Source organism: Salmo trutta, chromosome 14 (genome assembly GCF_901001165.1).
Source record: "Salmo trutta chromosome 14, fSalTru1.1, whole genome shotgun sequence".
Lineage (NCBI taxonomy): Eukaryota > Metazoa > Chordata > Actinopteri > Salmoniformes > Salmonidae > Salmo > Salmo trutta.
The window spans coordinates 80,094,931-80,114,164 of NC_042970.1; the positions used below are offsets into that span (position 1 = coordinate 80,094,931).

Below are 19,234 nucleotides of genomic sequence, written 5' to 3' on the forward strand. Positions count from 1 at the left end.
TGGAGGCCTGGTGCGTGGAGCCGGCACAGGTTGCACCGGACTGATGACACGCTCTTCAGGGCGAGTGCGGGGAGCCGGCACAGGACGTACCGGGCTGGGGAGGCGCACTGGAGGCCTGGTGCATGGAGCCGGCACAGGTTTCACCGGACTGATGACACGCTCTTCAGGGCGAGTGCGGGGAGCCGGCACAGGACGTACCGGGCTAGGAAGGCACACTGGAGGCCTGGTGCGTGGAGCCGGCACAGGTTGCACCGGACTGATGACACGCTCTTCAGGGCACCTGTGCTGCAGTATACTCCTAACCAACATCTCTCTCCGATTTCCCTCCTCAAACTGCTCCATCGACTTCCAGACGGTCTCTGGCTCTATCCTCGGCTCGGCCGACCGCCCCTTGTGCCCCCCCCCAAAAAAAATCATGGGGTTGCCCTTGGGTTGTTTGTGGCCGCGGACCCCGGCGTCATCGCTGTCCTTCTTTACTCCTCGGCAACTCCCGCCAAGGAAGGGTCTCGCATCCACCTAGTATCTCTTCCGATGACCAACTCTCCTTCACCTCCTGGGCACGTTGCTTGAACCCCGAGGGCTCTCTATGGCCAGGGCGTGACAGTATAAGGATAATGAAACTGTAAGACTGACATATGTACTGTATAAGGATAATGAAACTGTAAGACTGACATATGTACTGTATAAATCAAATCAACTTTTATTGGTCACATACACATGGTTAGCAGATGTTAATGCGAGTGTAGTGAAATGTTTGTGCTTCTAGTTCCGACAGTGCAGTAATATCTAACAAGTAATCTAACAATTCCCCAACAACTACCAAATACACACAACTCTAAAGGGGTGAATGAGAATATGTACATATAAACATATGGATGAGCGATGGCCGAGCGGCATAGGCAAGGTGCAATAGATTGTATAAAATACAGTGTATACATATTATATGAGTAATGTAAGATATGTAAACATTATTAAACTGGCATTATTTAAAGTGGCATTGTTTAAAGTGACTAGTGAACCATTGTTAAAGTGGCCAGTGATTGGGTCTCAATGTAGGCAGCAGCCTCTCTGAGTTAGTGATTGCTGTTTAGCAGTCTGATGGCCTTGAGATAGAAGCTGTTTTTCAGTCTCTCGGTCCCAGCTTTGATGCACCTGTGCTGACCTCACCTTCTGGATGGTAGCAGTGTGAACAGGCAGTGGCTCAGGTGGTTGATGTCCTTGATGATCTTTTTGGCTTTCCTGTGACATCGAATGCTGTAGGTGTCATGGAGGGCAGGTAGTTTGCCCCGGTGATGAGTTGTACACCCTCTGGAGAGCCTTGCGGTTGAGGGCGGCGCAGTTGCCGTACCAGGCGGTGATACATCCCGACAGGATGCTCTCGATTGTGCATCTGTAAAAGTTTGTCAGGGTGTTTGATGACAAGCCAAATTTCTTCAGCCTCCTGAGGTTGAAGAGGCGCTGTTGCACCTTCTTCACCACACTGTCTGTGTGGGTGGACCATTTCAGTTTGTCTGTGATGTGTACGCCGAGGAACTTAAAACTTTCCACCTTCTCCACTGCTGTCCTTTCGATGTGGATTGGGGGGATGCTCCCTCTGCTGTTTCCTGAAGCCCATGATCATCTCGTTTGTTTTGTTGATGTTGAGTGAGAAGTTGTTTTCCTGACACTAAACTCCGAGTGCCCTCACCCCCTCCCTGTAGGCCGTCTCATTGTTGTTGATAATCAAGCCCACAACGGTTGTGTCATCTGCAAACTTGATGATTGAGTTGGAGGCGTGCATAGTCACGCGGTCATGGGTGAACAGGGAGTACAGGAGAGGGCTGAGCACACACCCTTGTGGGGCCCCAGTGTTGACGGTCAGCGAAGTGGAGATGTTGTTTCCTACCTTCACCACCTGGGGGCGGCCCATCAGAAAGTCCAGGACCCAATTGCACAGGGGTTGAGACCCAGGGCCTCCAGCTTGATGATGAGCTTGGAGGGTACTATGGTGTTGAATGCTGAGCTGTAGTCAATGAACAGCATTCTTTCATAGGTATTCCCCTTGTTCAGATGGGATAGGGCAGTGTGCAGTGTGATGGCAATTGCATTGTCTGTGGACCTGTTGGGGCGGTATGGAAACTGAATTGGGTCTAGGGTGGCCGGTAAGGTGGAGGTGATATGATCCTTGACTAGTCTCTCAGCACGTCATGATGACAGAATTGAGTGCTATGTGGCAGTAGTCATTTTGTTCAGTTATCTTTGCCTTCTTGGGTGCAGGAACAATGGTGGCCATCTTGAAGCATGTGGGGACAGCAGACTGGGACAGGGAGCAATTGAATATGTCCGTAAACACACCAGCCAGCTGGTCTGCGCATGCTCTGAGGACGTGGCTAAGGATGCCGTCTGGGCCAGCAGCCTTGCGAGGGTTAACACGTTTAAATGTTTTACTCACATCGGCCACAGAGAAGGAAAGGGGGGGCACTGTCCTTGATAGCGGGCCTCAACGGTGGCACTGTATATCCTCAAAGCGGGCAAAGAAGGTGTTTAGTTTGTCTGGAAGTGTGACGTCGGTATCCGTGACGTGGCTGGTTTTCTTTTTGTAGTCCATGATTTCCTGTAGACCCTGCCACATCCATCTAATGTCTTTGCCGTTGAATTGCAACTCAACTTTGTCCCTGTACTGGCATTTCGCTTGTTTGATTGCCTTGCGGAGGGAATAACTACACTGTTTATATTCAGCCATATTCACAGACCTCTTTCTATGGTTAAAGGCGGTGGTTCACGCTTTCAGTTTTGCACGAATGCCGCCATCCATCCACGGTTTCTGGTTAGGGTAGATTTTAATAGTCACAGTGGGTACAACATCTCCAATGCACTTCCTTATAAACTCACTCACAAAGTCAGCGTATAGATCGATGTTGTTCTCTGAGGCTGACCGGAACATATCCCAGTCCGCGTGATCAAACAATCTTGAAGCATGGATTCCGATTGGTCAGACCAGCGTTGAATGGTTCTAGTCACTGGTACATCCTGTTTGAGTTTCTACCTATAAGACGGTAGGAGCAAGATGGCGTCGTGGTCGGATTTGCCGAAGGGATGGCGGGGTAGGGCTTTGTGTGCATCGCGGAAGTTAGAGTAGCAGTGGTGGAGTGTATTACCCCCGCGAGTACTGCAATCAATATGCTGGAAGAATTTAGGTAGCTTGTTGTCAAATTTGCTTTGTTAAAATCCCCAGCTACAATAAATGCAGCATCAGGATATATGGTTTCCAGTTTCCAGTCCAGTGAAGTTCCTTGAGGGCCGTCGTGGTGTCTGCTTGAGGGGGAATGTACACAGCTGTGATGATAACTGACGAGAATTCTCTTGGGAGGTAATATGGCCGGCATTTGATTGTAAGGAATTGTAGGTCGGGTGAGCAGAAGGACTTGAGTTGCTGTACGTTGTTATGATTACATCATGAGTTGTTAATCATGAAGCATACACCCCCGCCCTTCCTCTTCCCAGAGAGGAGTTTTTCTGTCGGCGCGATGCATGAAGAAGCCCGGTGGCTGAACCGATTCCGACAACATATCCCATGTGAGCCATGTTTCCGTGAAACAGAGAATGTTACCATCTCTGGTGTCTTTCTGGAAGGCAACCCTTGCTTGAATTTCGTCAGTTCATTATCGTAAGGATGATGAAACTGTAAGACTGACATACGTCTCAACATGCTCACAATTGGATACAACAAAATAGGGTTTTCAAAAACAATTGTGCATGTCAAGTTATGGCCCAATTCTGTACGGAAAATGATATTTACCATATACTCTTCTATCTATTCAGCACTTCAAAAAATACAGTTTGTATGTATCTTGTATTTTTTGCTATTGGATTAAACGGTAGTTAAAATGACTAACTGGTGAGCCTGTCGTTATCTGATTGATTGGTAACTAAAACAAAGTGTTGTCATGGTATGACTCGGGTGAAAGATGTGTTCAGCACAAATGAATGTTAAAACAAAGGTTCTGAACATAAGACAGGGGACATTACAAGTGTTCTGAGTTTTGTTGTAAGATTTTTGAAAATATAACACTTCAATCTGAAAAATGGGCTGAAGTGTTTGAAAAAAAAAGGTTATCATAGTTTGTTGGATAAAATGACATTGAAGGATTATTTTGTGAGGAACCCGTCGGTCTAAAGTTGGGTTTTATTTCATCACGTCGGTTATATTGTGATCTCAAGGGTCTGAAAAGAGAAAGAACAGTTATGATAAAAGGTTGTATTTTCCCAAAATATATATCATAAAAAAGTGATAGACTCTATGGGCATTTGTAGGTGCAACATTAAAATCTCCTTTTTACACATTGGATTATTCTGGAGTCAAGATTCAAAATCATGCAGCTAATATCAGTGGTATATTGGCTGTACTATTGCTGCGTTCAAAACAACTGGGAACCCTGAAAAATACAAGGTCAAATCATGACATCAGTGATCTTCAGGTCAGAAAGTTGGAGCTCAAGAAAGAGGCCAGAGTTCCCAAGATGGAATTTCGTGTTGGATGACCTTTCAAAAAGATCACTGCACCTGTACATAGCCCATCTATAATTTAGCCCAAACAACTACCTCTTCCCCTACTTTATTTATTTATTTATTTTGCTCCTTTGCACCCCATTATTTCTATTTCTACTTTGCATTTTCTTCCACTACAAATCTACCATTCCAGTGTTTTACTTGCTATATTGTATTTACTTTGCCACCATGGCCTTTTTTTGCCTTTACCTCCCTTATCTCACCTCATTTGCTCACATTGTATATAGACTTATCTTTCTACTGTATTATTGACTGTATGTTTGTTTTACTCCATGTGTAAATCTGTGTTGTTGTATGTGTTGAATTGCTTTGCTTTATCTTGGCCAGGTCGCAATTGTAAATGAGAACTTGTTCTCAACTTGCCTATCTGGTTAAATAAAGGTGAAATAAAATAAATAAATAAATAAAATAGACTTTTCCCAGTCGGAGTTCGTTTTCTTCCGAGTTCCCAGTTGTTTTGAATGCAATGAAGTCGGAAGTTGGAGATTCCCGAGTTCTGAGTTCCGAGCTCTCAGTTGTTTTAAATGCGTCATCAACTCTACCTGATTCTCAACATCACTGTCAACACAGGAAGTGTCCACTTGCTTGACCCCTGACCTGGTAGTGATGTCAGACAGAGGAAGTGGATCTGGAATGATGCAGAAATGTTCGCTGAATCGTCTTTCACTGAAGGGGGAGACATTAAAGAGACAGAGAGAGAGACAGACAGGCAGACAGACAGACAGACAGACAGAAAGACAGAGACAGACAGAAAAAGAGAGAGAGAGAGAGAAAGAAAGACAGAAAGACGGAGACAGACAGACAGATAAAGAGAGAGAGAGGGAGATGTTTGTAAGGGCAATGACACAATGACAGTACAAGGAGGTTTTGGAAGGGATCATAGTTGGGTTGAATTAAACTGGATAGTTTCAAAACACTGTAGGCCTACAATATACTTAAAGAAATACAGGACTCACTTTGCCGCTCTCGCTCTCGCTCTCTGCTCGCTGCTTGCAACAATGTCTGAGAGAGAGGGGGAGGAAGAGAGAGAGAGAGAGAGAGAGAGAACGAAAGACTGAAAGTGACACATTTAAGAACAGTGACCATATTCTGAACACACACACACACCTCGTTGGCGGTTGAGCATCCTCATCACACAGGCCACACCCCCTGCCAGGGTCAGCATGAGGAAACAGCAGAACACTATGGCCATGACCTCTATGGTTGTCGTGGCAACTTCTGTATGGACAGAGATGAGAGGGGAGAGAGAGGTCACAACAACCACTTCACCTGTAAAGTTTCAACCTAACTCACCTGTCAACTCGCCAACATGCATAAAGTTAATACAGTTAAATAAATTGTTATCATTTAGGGTGCTTCCCAAATGGAACCCTATTCCCCATTTGGTGCACTACTTTTGACTATGGCCTATGGGTGACTAATTCTTCCTCATTTGCGACACATCCTAACTCACCTGTGACCTGCACAAGGACAGGTTGGCTTTCCACCCAGGCGGACGTTACGTCATAACTGTCCCTTGCCCTGCACCGATAATACCCAGAGTCCTCTAGGGTGATCTCGGTGAGGAATAGGGTGCGCCCTCCATCCGCCAGGGCATGAGAGGGGTGAGAGGAGTCTCCCTCGGAGGGGTGAAGGAGGAGGGAGCCGTTGAGGGACCAGGAGAAGAAAGGGAATGTCCCGAGGCTCAGGAGGCATTGGAGACGAGCGGCGACCATCTTGGAATCAACCCTGTAAAGGTACTCCACATCCACCTTTGGTGAGCCTCCTACTGGGACTGGAGGGAGGGAGGGAGGAAGGAGAAGGAGGAAGTGATGGGAAGGGGAGGGAGGGATGGGAAGGAGAAGGAGGGAGGGAGGGATAGGAAGGAGGAAGGGATGGGAAGGGGGAGAGGGGGAGGGAGGGCGGAAGGAAGGAATGAGAAGGAGGAAGGGATGGGAAGGGGGAGAGCGAGGGAGCGATGGCCACAGTCGACACTCATACAGCTATCATGACATATACGCAGTCAACACTCATACAGCTATCATGACATAAAAACAGTCAACATTCATACAGCTACCATGACATAAACACAGTCAATACTCATACAGCTATCATGACATAAAAACAGTCAACATTCATACAGCTATCATGACATAAACACAGTCAATACTCATACAGCTATCATGACATAAAAACAGTCAACATTCATACAGCTATCATGACATAAACACAGTCAATACTCATACAGCTATCATGACATAAAAACAGTCAACATTCATACAGCTATCATGACATAAACACAGTCAATACTCATACAGCTATCATGACATAAAAACAGTCAACATTCATACAGCTATCATGACATAAACACAGGCAATACTCATACAGCTTTCATGACATAAACACATGCAGGAAACACATGGAATACTACAATACACACACACACACACACAAACACATAGGTTTAGCCCGTACCCACTACCAGAGTCAGGGGTCTGCTGGTCAGTCTCTGTGCATCACTCTCCACTGTACACCGCACCGCGCCCATGTCACGCCCGGGAACCATGGCAACGGGGAACCAGGCAACCAGCGACTCCGTTGCCACGTTGGAACCCACCTCCTTGTCGTCAAGGAAGAGGTAGAAGGTCACGGGAGGGGTTCCCCTTGACGACCTGCAGGTCACATTGCCGTGGTAACTCGAACCCTCTTTGGAGATGGTGAAGGATATTTGGGGTACGGAGAGGTAGGCTGAGGGAGAGAGAGAGATAAAGAGAGAGATCGAGAGAGAGAGAGAGAGAGAGAGAGAGAGAGAGAGAGAGATAGTAGGGCAGAGAGAAAGGAAGAGAGAGACAGAGGGGGCAGAAATAGGGGGGAGAGAAAGGAGGGTGAGAAAGGGAAAGGAAGAGAGAGAGATAAAGAGAGAGATCGAAAGAGAGAGAGAGAGAGATAGGAGGGCAGAGAGAAAGGAGGAAAGAGACGGAGGGGGACAGAAATAGGGGGGAGAGAAAGGGAAAGGAAGAGAGAGACATAAAAGAGAGCAAAATGTTTGACAAGGTTAACATTTTATACGTTCTCTGTGTAAATAGTCTTTGTGATCGCCATTCCCCAGGTCCAGTATGGTTGTGGTTGTGACATTAACTTTCGACTTTTAAACTCTGCAGTTGTACCTTTGACCCTGACCGTGACCTCTCTGCTGCTGGAGAACCTGCTGTTGGTCTGCATCCTGGTCCCGGCAATGCACGAATAATTCCCAGCATGCTTTGTTGTGACCCTCTCCACCACCAGCGTGTTCCCCACCGGCCAGAGCAGAAGCGGGGTTAAAGGTGAGGTTGGAGATGATGTCACTTCCTGTCTGTTGTAGAACCAGGTGTAGGATAGGTGGGAGCCCTTGGTGACATCACAGGTGAGAGTGAGCCGCAACCCCTCGTAGAGAATGGGAGGATCGGGGTCAGAGGTCACCATAGTGCCTGAGACAGGGACTGAGGTGGGGTGGAGGAGAGGGGGATGGAGGAGAGGGGATGGAGGACAGGAGGATGGAGGAAGGGGATGGGTGAAAGCATTTAGCTGTGAAATGATCGATTCCACTGAAACAGCTCTACCACTTACTTGTAAGCACACACAAGTCTAGTTAACACACACATCCCCCTCTTTACACACACACACACACACACACACACACACACACACACACACACACACACACACACACACACACACACACACAACACACACCCTTCTACTCACTAACTACTTGCAGGCGGACTGTTCCACTGAGGCCCATGTTTCCACCTGCTGTCACCCTGCAGTGGTACGATCCTTCTGACGTCACAGAGATCTTCAGGAAGAACGTAGCCGATTGGTCATCTTGGAGGCCGTTGCTCGTGGCGACCAGGTGGTTGCCGTCCTTCAGGAGCTCGTATGTGTTTGGTGGAGGAGACCCAGGTGACCTACATTGGAACACTACCTTGGAGTTTAGGTAGGCCTTGTCTGGACCAATCAGAATAGGGCTAGGGAGAGGTGAACCACCTGCAGAGAGGGAGTAGGTTGAAGTAGCCTCAAGATGCTGATCTCGGGTCAGTTTTGCATTTCCTTAAAGGCTAAGGTTAGGGTTGGGGAAGCAGATCCTAGATCTGTACCTAGAGGAAACTTCAGCCCAGAGCTAGGAAGTGGGCCACAGAGCTCAGAAACATGGTTTTAGATTTGTTTAGGTTCTTTAGAACGGTGCTGTCAAGCAGTTGGAGAGCTTAGTATGGATGTGAAACTCATTGAATCATATGGAGGAATATAATAGACTGTGAAAAGAGCCATATGTGAGATACAACTTTTAATTGAATGTGATTGGAAAACAGAAAAACGGAACAATTTGAATACATACCCATTATGGACACTAGACAGGCCACAACTGGAAGAGAACAAACCAACAGAAATACTTTAGTACAGGACACTTGTCAACTGTACTATGTTAGCCTGGGTCCTAGTCTCCTTATGGCATTGCCATGTTTGGCTTGACAGTAACAGCAATGGAGTCGGTAAGAGCCACAAGCAGATCTAGGGCCAGGGTATAACTTTGTTTAAAAAATGAATACAAAATTGTTTCACTGACTCACCTAAAACAGGCAATAAACATAATTCTTGTTTTTTCTTCATACCCAGGTTCGGTCTTCATCCGAAGCATGTAGTCTGTATACGTGTCATGGGTGTGTGTGTGTGTGTGTGTGTGTGTGTGTGTGTGTGTGTGTTTCAGGGTGTTGCACAGTCCACCACATGCTAGAGAGAGATAACGTGAGTATGTGCGTCTCTCATCAAAAAGTTTCAAATACACTGTCTAGACAACACTATGACTACTAACCTACTACAACTACAACTATACTGTCCATCTAGACAACACACTATGACTACTAACCTACTACAACTATACTGTCCATCTAGACAACACACTATGACTACTAACCTACTACAACTATACTGTCTATCTAGACAACACACTATGACTACTAAACTACTACAACTATACTGTCTATCTAGACAACACACTATGACTACTAACCTACTACAACTATACTGTCCATCTAGACAACACACTATGAATTCTAACCTACTACAACTATACTGTCTATCTAGACAACACACTATGACTACTAACCTACTACAACTATACTGTCCATCTAGACAACACACTATGAATTCTAACCTACTACAACTATACTGTCTATCTAGACAACACACTATGACTACTAAACTACTACAACTACAACTATACTGTCCATCTAGACAACACACTATGACTACTAACCTACTACAACTATACTGTCCATCTAGACAACACACTATGAATTCTAACCTACTACAACTATACTGTCTATCTAGACAACACACTGTGAATACTAACCTACTACAACTATACTGTCCATCTAGACAACACACTATGACTTCTAACCTACTACAACTATACTGTCCATCTAGACAACACACTGTGAATACTAACCTACTACAACTACAACTATACTATCCATCTAGACAACACACTGTGAATACTAACCTTTGAAATTAGAATTCAGTGGTTCTGCGACTCGCAAACACGATAGCTCACTGGCTAACACGGTCAAACAAGCTCGGAACGAACACCCACAAGCTTTCTATCATAGGCTTCGTTCAGCTTACTTTGGCCTACTCACGGAAACAGGAATGGAAGAGCTGTTACCATTCAAACAAATGTTTCTGTCGAACATGTATCCCACCTTCATTACCTACTTGGGCCCTGCAGCCCACGTTGGCTTGCCTATCTTACAACTCAGAGAGCTTGCAAGCACAGCTTTTGAGGCATCAAAAGCTCGCAACGCTAAGAGCCCTGACCACTCGGTTTTGAAGTTTAACCAGGAGCACTCACTCCAGTTAGAGGGTGCATTATCAAGTATTGGAGCGTCGAGACATGACGCACAACAACAGTTTCTACCACGAAACCATGATTCCAATAACCTCCGCGGTCGAAATAACTGTAAAGTACGTAGCCATCAACATGACTACCGCTACAATCGACCCGTTCGCTACGTTCCTGCACCCAACCCACACAAAGTGTCAGGGCACAAGGGTAACAAAGGGTTGAAGGACGATCAAAACGTAGACCAATGTTCTCCAGAAGTCCCACTATGGGAAGAACTTAAGCGAGAACTATTTGAGAAAAGGGTAAAAGATAAGTCACAAGGACTAGACGGGGAATTACCGGACACCAGGTCCGCAGGAATTAACACCCATAGCAAGGACGTTAAAGTTCAAATTTCTCCCGCTCTCATTCAAGACCCTATCCAGGGCCCGCTTGATCAAGAAACAAGCCCCCGGGCTCTATCTATAGACTCTGATACAAAAGTTGCGAAGAAAAAGGTCAAACGCTTCGTTAAAGCCAAGCCCACTCAAAATCGGAAAAGTCAATCTGCTTCCATCTTGAACAGACATGGCACATCACGTCGTGGCGAACGACCACTCCACTTTGTGGGGAATATGTCCACTAACCACGAATCTAAACGGCCATACCTGGAAACAGTCCTGGAGGACTGCTTAGCTTGTCATGCGCTAATTGATTCGGGTGCGACAATATCACTCATCTCTCAAACATTGTTTGATGATCTCAAAAGGGCTTTGAAGCCAACTAAACGTTGGTTAAAAGTGGAACGATGCGACACTACACTTCGAGGGGTCACTCAGACTACCTCGCCTCTCACATTGAGAGTCATGCTGAAACTACACTTCCAGGACGTATCGCTCGTTCACCCTGTGTATGTTACCAGCCTCGAAACTGTAACCCTGCTACTTGGAGCAGACTTGATGGATCGATTACTCCCATTGATGGATTGGAAAACCAACCAGGTATGGTCACAGGCCACAGTGCCTTCTCCACTGACCACACTGTCTTCCCCTAACGCTAGCTGCAACGCAGTCCTTCACGAGGGGTATCTGTCAAAAGCACCCCTTGGGAAAAAGACGTGTAGAAACCTCTTGGTGCAGAATCCGATCCAAGGAGATATTACGATATCTCGACACATTCCATCAGCCAATCTGATTGACCATTCTTTTCATGATTTCGAGCCAGCTGTCTCCGTGAATGAGCAACTTCCCTCCTTCTTGCAGTCGTGCAATACGGTAGTTGAGACGAACTTCTCTGGCCCTTCGGACACTTCCGCAAGCACTGCGGCCGTCTCAGCAAGAAAAACATTGATGTGCTTTGTTGGGGACTGTCACCCCTTACAATGACACTAATGGCGTCAGTCCAGCAACTGACCCGATGACTCCCACTGGTGAAACACTTTGCGATATCACAGACCGATATCCTCGTCTCAGTTTGCAGGTACTGAAGAGGTCGCCACACGCGGACGCGGTGGTGACTGACAGACCTCGACAGCCACTGAGGGTGTGGAAGCACAAACACCAGGAGATTTGGTTGAAAGGTTACAGCCATTCTCATAATAACGCGACCACTGACAACTCGTACATAGGGTCCGACCTTTTCGTTTGCGCCTCGGACACCAACACCACCCGCTGGTGGGGGGGTCCCGAGACACAAAGAGGGGGTATAGTAGCCCAGACCCATGATGAGCCTCATCGAGGCCGGTGGGGGGGTCGAGACTACGGACAACACCGTACGAGGCCGCCAGAGCATAAATCAAATCTAGTTGTAAACTCCCCTATGAGAACAGTGAGGAGCAGACAGGCCCCTAGACGGGGATTATCTTAGAACACATCTAAGATAGTTCTGAGGTGTACCACACTGGTCGTAAAGGAAGTCCAGTGGACTTGTCCACCTCCAAAACAAATGGCAACAATAATCATTCCTTGCCATGTGTAGGTTCAACTACAATACAACTAGTAATATGCTCCAATCATGTGTTCCGGTAGATAATATTTCAGAATAAATCGGTAGGACAACTGGACCCCTTGAATACCAGTACCAATACCACAGTCAGTCCAGCAACACTCAGTAAGAGGATTAGTAACCTCACAAGTTAAATTGCTATTGATAATAGCGACATAGGAGTCACTCAGAGTGCAACACGGGGAAGGGAATCTCCATTGCACTCCTCCAATGGTTAACACATGCCACTAATAAATAGAACCCTCCGTTCAGGAGAAAAGTTATTAGAAGTCATGAACCATGATCACACCACGTACGACTGGTCTAATACTTAGAGTACTTCCGTCGTGAGGTTCGCTCCTCCGTGGATAACATAGCTATGAAATAGACTTCATACCTACCGCCACTACAATAGTGGAAGACACCGTGACTTGTAGAAAACTACTACAGACTCCCTTGACACCAATTCTGACTGACCTCCAGGCATTGACCTGAAAATTACCTGACTACGTCAGACTCATTCTGAACAAGTTGTAATCTGCCAGGATACTTGGTTTTCTTCCCTTGACATGCGCGATTGTGTAAGCATAAACGCACATGCACAACAGAACATCCAATTAGGATTTATGCTAGGATCACTTAAGGGTCCAAGCAAAATACCAGCCTTAGTAAAGTTGAACATTTACTTCTAGGCCTTTGACTCTACAGCACTCACCAGTTTTCTAACCAGAAGTCCATAGGTCATCACTGTAGACTGCCCAAAACTAGTGCCTTACAGCTGTAGACTTATCATATAGTTGTCAACTTAGGATAGTACCCTAAGCGCCACCCCGCAAATTAGGAAAGCCCTAGATATGACATTAGACAATGCCATGATAGGGTCATTTTGCCAAGACCATGGACGTAGATAGAATACAGTCCAATTAGATGATTAAGGTGGCATAACTATTTTGTTTTGTTTATGCTTTCATTAATTTTGTTTCATTTTCTTTGGCACATAGAAAGTGATAGAGCCATAAACAACTCCCCCATACAACCATCAGTTAGTGCCACAACGCCGCTCATTTGGGAGGAAATGTAATGATATATTTCATGAGTGTGTGTGCGTTGTTAACCTCTGCCTAAGTTACTGCCCAGATATTCCAGTCTGGACGACCAGACGACGGGTCCGGAACGGCGATCCCAATCCGGACATCCGCTGCCGAGTCATGGAACGGACATCTTCATTTGCAGAGACCCTACCCGGGTCGACCACCAGAGGGGGGACTGCAATAGCAACCACCAACTGGACATCTGCTGCCCAGCCTTGGAGCGGACTTCTTAATTTGCAGACACCCTACCCGGGTCGACCGCCAGATGGGGACCACAACGATGATCCACAACCAGGACAACCCACGTTCATTTTTATGTTGGTTTACAACATGCAGTTTAATCGCAAGATTGAACCCAACATGGGGGGACTGTCATGACGTTGGCCTGTGGGTAAGGTTTATGACCCCCCCATAAATTCCTTTCTCCCTTCCCCTCTCTTACTGACCCTACTGAAGGACTGCTGTCCTGTTAAATATAGAGAGTCTGGGAACATCAAACAAATGGGGAAAGGAACCGTCTTTTGATAATAAAACCAGTTGGAAATATGCTTGATAACGTAATGAGTATGTATGTCAGTTCATTGTTATCTGAGACATTATGATTGATGACAGGACGACATAAACTGTACCTGAGAAAGTATACACCCTCTAGTTATCAGAGTCACATGGAATTGTTATGCAATTGAAATGTTTGATATTGAAATTGTTTGTTAGGAGATTAAATGTAATTTTAGCTTCCAAATTAGAGAATTGAGTTTTCATAAGGAATGTGCCCTGCTCGATCAGTGGCCAACCCTGTGAAGAGACAGGGGTTATAAACGATGAAACACCTCCTTCCCTCCTCTCCACTATATAAGTCTTTGACGAAAAGACATTCACGTGTTCCAGTACGGGAGGTCTGCAGCCTGCGTCAGAAGGACACACATGTTAACTAAACCATATCAAGGACAGAACTAAGCCAACCTCGGCGTGAGCTTTGATGGCGAATGGTATGAACTTTGAGCTTATTCACTACAGAAGTGATACTTCCTAGCCGTTGAGTTAGCGCTGCTAACGTGGGCTAGGAAAGGACGGACGACGGATCCAGTCTAACAACCAGACGAAGATACCACCACGTATCCAATTTGCCACCATTGACATTCTTCCACTACAGGAAGATCTGGTGGCCAACCCGGCCAGCATCTACGACCAATCTACCGAAGCGCAGCTCAGAGTAAATATTTATTGCATTTTCCTTTTCCAAATGGGCGGTAATTTAGAATGCATAAGATAATGTATTTACGATAGCATAGCTGCTGTTTCTTTGTTCCTAAATCTTCCCGCCCTTTCATTCAAGCCAACCCCCTTTCCTTTGTGTAACCAGCCATGATACAGGTTCCGTCCACCAGGACGTTTTCTGTATGACATCATATGTATTCTGTGTATTTGTAATTCTGTGGGATTAGTTAGGTATTTAGTAAATAAATAATTAAACCCAATTTTGTATTGCTGATTCAACTTGTTAGCCAGGGTTCGTGAAGATCATTATGAGACTGAAAATAAGATAAGGGTTAATATTGACTGCTATCGATGTAAAATATTACTAAGTATTTTAAGAGTTTATTCGGAAGATAACAGCTCTATAAACGTTCTTCTGTGGTGCCCCGACTTTCTAGTTAATTACATTTACATGATTAGCTTAATCAGGTAATATTAATTACAGAGAAATAATTGTATAAGTTAGCATGTCATATCAATTAATCCGGCATAGCCAAAGACACGACAACATTATGAATACTAACCTACTACAACTATACTGTCTATCTAGACAACACACTGTGACTACTAACCTACTACAACTATACTGTCTATCTAGACAACACACTATGACTACTAACCTATTACAACTACAACTATACTGTCCATCTAGACAACACACTGACTACTAACCTACTACAACTATACTGTCCATCTAGACAACACACTATGACTACTAACCTACTACAACTATACTGTCTATCTAGACAACACACTGTGACTACTAACCTACTACAACTATACTGTCCATCTAGACAACACACTATGAATACTAACCTACTACAACTACACTGTCTATCTAGACAACACACTATGAATTCTAACCTACTACAACTATACTGTCCATCTAGACAACACACTATGACTACTAACCTACTACAACTATACTGTCTATCTAGACAACACACTGTGACTACTAACCTACTACAACTATACTGTCTATCTAGACAACACACTATGACTACTAACCTATTACAACTACAACTATACTGTCCATCTAGACAACACACTGACTACTAACCTACTACAACTATACTGTCCATCTAGACAACACACTATGACTACTAACCTACTACAACTATACTGTCTATCTAGACAACACACTGTGACTACTAACCTACTACAACTATACTGTCCATCTAGACAACACACTATGAATACTAACCTACTACAACTATACTGTCTATCTAGACAACACACTATGAATACTAACCTACTACAACTATACTGTCTATCTAGACAACACACTATGAATTCTAACCTACTACAACTATACTGTCCATCTAGACAACACACTATGAATACTAACCTACTACAACTATACTGTCCATCTAGACAACACACTGTGAATACTAACCTACTACAACTACAACTATACTGTCCATCTAGACAACACACTATGAATACTAACCTACTACAACTATACTGTCCATCTAGACAACACACTATGACTACAACTAATACAACAGGCTAAATCCACAGACACGGTTAAGTGAATGACATAACAACATAGCCTTTTAATAGAAGCTTTTTTATAACTTCATTCATAGAAGTTCACATTTTGAAAACAGTATTTGATCAAATATAAAACATTTATTAAAAAAAACTCAAGCTGTTGCAGAAACAACATCTACTTCATAGTAAGAGCTTTTACATGTATATTTAAAACCATTAAACACATCAGTATTCTAACAGTACACATTAGTAGTACTCTGTCCTTAACGCTGTTTACAAGTACAGCCTATATAGCAACATCATCCCCAATGATACCACATACCTGAGAGTTAAGCTTTTACAACTGCATCATAGCCACTAAACACATCAGTACAGTAACACTAGTACTGTAACTTTACTCTTGTTGTTCTTAATACTGTATATGACATTTAGGTACAGCCCAGAGCAATAAACCCTGAATGTTAGGGAGTGACAAAAAGCTCAAAGGTCACATCTACTACTACTTTTGTGCACTAAATATGGAATACGGTGCCATTTGGCTATGTCTGCTCCATAGAGTTGGATAGAGGGTGCATTTGACACAATGATAGGTGTTGGGCTCTATTTCTATCTCTCTGGGCTGCATAGAGATAGTTAGAGAACACGACATTGTATCTGTCCCAATAGGGCGTCTGTGGTAGCATGGGAAGAGCCATTGAGGCAATCTTCATTTCGAAGTAGTTAATTTTCTTCTTCTACTACTTCTATGAGTTGGTAAACAAACTCAAAGGGTACATACTGCCACCTAGAGTGTATCGTTTGAACAGGTATAAAGCCAAGGTTGGCAATTTACAGCTACCTGCAGTTATGGAATGTTTCCTCACAAGTATAATTCTTTGGTTGAACCCTCCTGATGACCTGGATGGAATCATGAACATTTCCCACGGGGGGCCAGCACAGAAAAAAAAAATGTATGAAATGAAATGTATGCATTCACTACTGTAAGTTGCTCTGGATAAGAGCGTCTGCTAAATGACTAAAATGTAAATGTAATGTTCCTTAAACCATAGGTAGTTCCACTCAGTTGACTACTTCAGAATGGTGAAAGTCCCGAATGTCTCTGCACATGCTAAAACTGGCTTTTGGGCACTAGAGTCCTCTATCTATCTTTATGATGGGCTGTCATCGCCTGTAGGCTGTGCAGAGGGGTCCTTCAGTTGAGCGATATGGCTGCCTCTCCAATGCCTGCTGAGGGGTCTTTCATGGTGGTAGGGCTGCCCTCTTTAGTGCCTGAAACAGTGGTGGAGGCCTTGAAGGTTTTCTTCTGGCGTCTGAGTGAGAGAGTGTGCTGCTTCAGCAGAAAATGCTTATCTGAGGTGCTCTGTGGGAGCAAAACAGAAAAAGAGAGAGACAGAGAAAGAAAGAGAGAGAGAGAGAGAGAGAGAGAGAGAGAGAGAGAGAGAGAGAGAGAGAGAGAGAGAGAATGAATGAATGAATGTATTGCACTATTTGAACTGTCTTACTATGAAGACACAAACCTATCCTCAGCAGCTGGATTAGGCTTAACTAATAATGTTATCAGTAGGTAACCTACCATCACCAGCATGTCCTTCAGTCTCTCGATTGCTTTTCCATTGGCTCTCCTCCGCGACTCAAAGGAGGTCAGGACAACACTGGGGAAAATGGTAAGATGATATACGATCTGTAACATTTACATCCATGGCAACAGGTACTTGTCATGTTCTATTGATTTTATTTCTATGATCTGTAAGAAACAGTATCTATGAGAGGAGTCAGGTTCTATTTCACCTATTGCACCTCTGAGCCAGTAGCAGTGGGTGGCAGGCCGGTATGTGTATGTGTATATGATCTATATCACCTACATCTGCGCCAGTATCACCGGCAGAACGAAGGCCTCTGAGGACAGGTATCTCAGGGTGGACTGGGCCGGTCCTGGTAGACTGTCCACACACACAGCTGTTACATTAAACACTGTAGCGCTGCCCACAAACGGACCACAGCTGGAGGAAGGTTTGAACCTGGGGGGGGGAAATAGAGGAGAGAACAAGTACAGTGCTTTGCGGATAGGAAGAAACCTTGAGAGGAATCAGACTCAAGGAACCAGAGGAGTAATTTATGATCTGTTTCTATTTCTTTCATAATTACTGGTGGAGGGTGATTCTAGTAGAGTGAAACAGGAGTGAATGAGAAGAGAAAGAGAGGAGGGAGGTCTTACTTGTGTAGGTTACTTCCGAGGGTGATGACTGCCATGATGAGACCCAGTAGTAACATGAAGTGGAACAGAACTGAAGAACTGGAGGCACGGAACATTCTCTGGGCCGGAACACAGCACTGGAGAACTGTCAACTGGGAGGAGGAGGAGGAGGAGGAGGATGAGGGGGAGAGAGAGGGAGAGAGAGGGAGGGAGAGGGAGGGAGAGAGAGCAAGGCAGAAGTGAGAAATGAAACAGTGAGAGATGATTTGTTGAGAGAAAGAGTTATGTAAATAACAACAACACTCACCTTCTTGATGTAAAAAATGGCCATCAGTTTGACTGTCTCTATAAATGGCAGCATGGGACAGTAGAACAGTCCTACCCATGTGACCGTCTGACTGTACACCAGGTCTAGAACATTGAACGGGATCAGGAAATGCTGTTTCCCCGACAACCGCGCCAGCCAAGACGATGGGTACCTGTCCACCAACCACCTGCGAGGAGGGATGAAGGGACGACAAGATGAAGGATACTGCTAGAAAACATCCAAAACACACATTACATAGTTAAAGTATTGTAGCAACCCAACACCTGGCAACCTTGTCAAGAGGTTTGGATCCCTTGATGCGACAGCTAAGTTGTTGAGTTGACAGTTGCTGGACCCCAAAACTGGCTACAGTATGAACTGATCTGAGATGATTGGATAGGTGAAGGCGAGGGTTCCACAAGTGCTCTGTTCCATTGGGCCAAATAAGTTTTCATCAGAAATACTCCTTCAGAAAGCAGAATATGAACTTACTTTCTAGGATAGGCGATGAAGAAGGTGTT

At 44.9% G+C, this 19,234-nt stretch overlaps 2 protein-coding genes across 3 annotated transcripts; both read right to left on the reverse strand.

Moving 5' to 3' along the window:
* Positions 1 to 2,949: 2,949 nt before the first annotated feature.
* LOC115147550 (Fc receptor-like protein 5) lies at positions 2,950 to 9,257 on the reverse strand. 2 transcript variants are annotated; one of them, XM_029689789.1, is made up of 10 exons: positions 9,135 to 9,225; positions 8,903 to 8,929; positions 8,272 to 8,553; positions 7,695 to 8,006; positions 7,003 to 7,275; positions 6,002 to 6,322; positions 5,656 to 5,766; positions 5,505 to 5,550; positions 5,146 to 5,214; positions 2,950 to 4,203 (listed from the first exon to the last, which is right to left on the reverse strand). In XM_029689789.1, the coding sequence occupies exons 1-10, from the start codon at positions 9,172 to 9,174 to the stop codon at positions 4,053 to 4,055; spliced, it is 1,632 nt and encodes a 543-aa protein (XP_029545649.1). In that variant the 5' UTR covers positions 9,175 to 9,225; the 3' UTR covers positions 2,950 to 4,052. The 2 variants fall into 2 exon arrangements, with proteins under 2 accessions (XP_029545649.1, XP_029545650.1); XM_029689790.1 differs by having other exon boundaries at positions 4,097 to 4,203; positions 5,091 to 5,214; positions 9,135 to 9,257.
* A 6,993-nt stretch (positions 9,258 to 16,250) lies between these two features.
* Positions 16,251 to 19,228, reverse strand: LOC115147552 (transmembrane channel-like protein 7). The gene is made up of 6 exons (XM_029689791.1): positions 19,206 to 19,228; positions 18,714 to 18,900; positions 18,428 to 18,558; positions 18,075 to 18,230; positions 17,786 to 17,864; positions 16,251 to 17,572 (listed from the first exon to the last, which is right to left on the reverse strand). The coding sequence occupies exons 2-6, from the start codon at positions 18,765 to 18,767 to the stop codon at positions 17,405 to 17,407; spliced, it is 588 nt and encodes a 195-aa protein (XP_029545651.1). The 5' UTR covers positions 18,768 to 18,900; positions 19,206 to 19,228; the 3' UTR covers positions 16,251 to 17,404.
* Between the last annotated feature and the right edge of the window lie 6 nt (positions 19,229 to 19,234).

Excerpts from the sequence above, each read along its gene's own strand:
- LOC115147550 (XM_029689789.1), bottom strand. The coding sequence starts at position 9,174 with ATGAAGAAAAAACAAGAATTATGTTTATTGCCTGTTTTAG. Across the intron at positions 8,007-8,271 it reads AGTCCGCCTGCAAGTAGTTA|TCCCTGTCTCAGGCACTATG; the intron begins GTGAGTAGAAGG and ends ACCCCACCTCAG. Across the intron at positions 5,215-5,504 it reads GCGAGAGCGAGAGCGGCAAA|TGAAAGACGATTCAGCGAAC; the intron begins GTGAGTCCTGTA and ends CTCCCCCTTCAG.
- LOC115147552 (XM_029689791.1), bottom strand. The coding sequence starts at position 18,767 with ATGCTGCCATTTATAGAGACAGTCAAACTGATGGCCATTTTTTACATC. Across the intron at positions 18,231-18,427 it reads CTCGGAAGTAACCTACACAA|GTTCAAACCTTCCTCCAGCT; the intron begins GTAAGACCTCCC and ends TCCCCCCCCCAG. Across the intron at positions 17,865-18,074 it reads CCGGTGATACTGGCGCAGAT|TGTTGTCCTGACCTCCTTTG; the intron begins GTAGGTGATATA and ends CATTTTCCCCAG.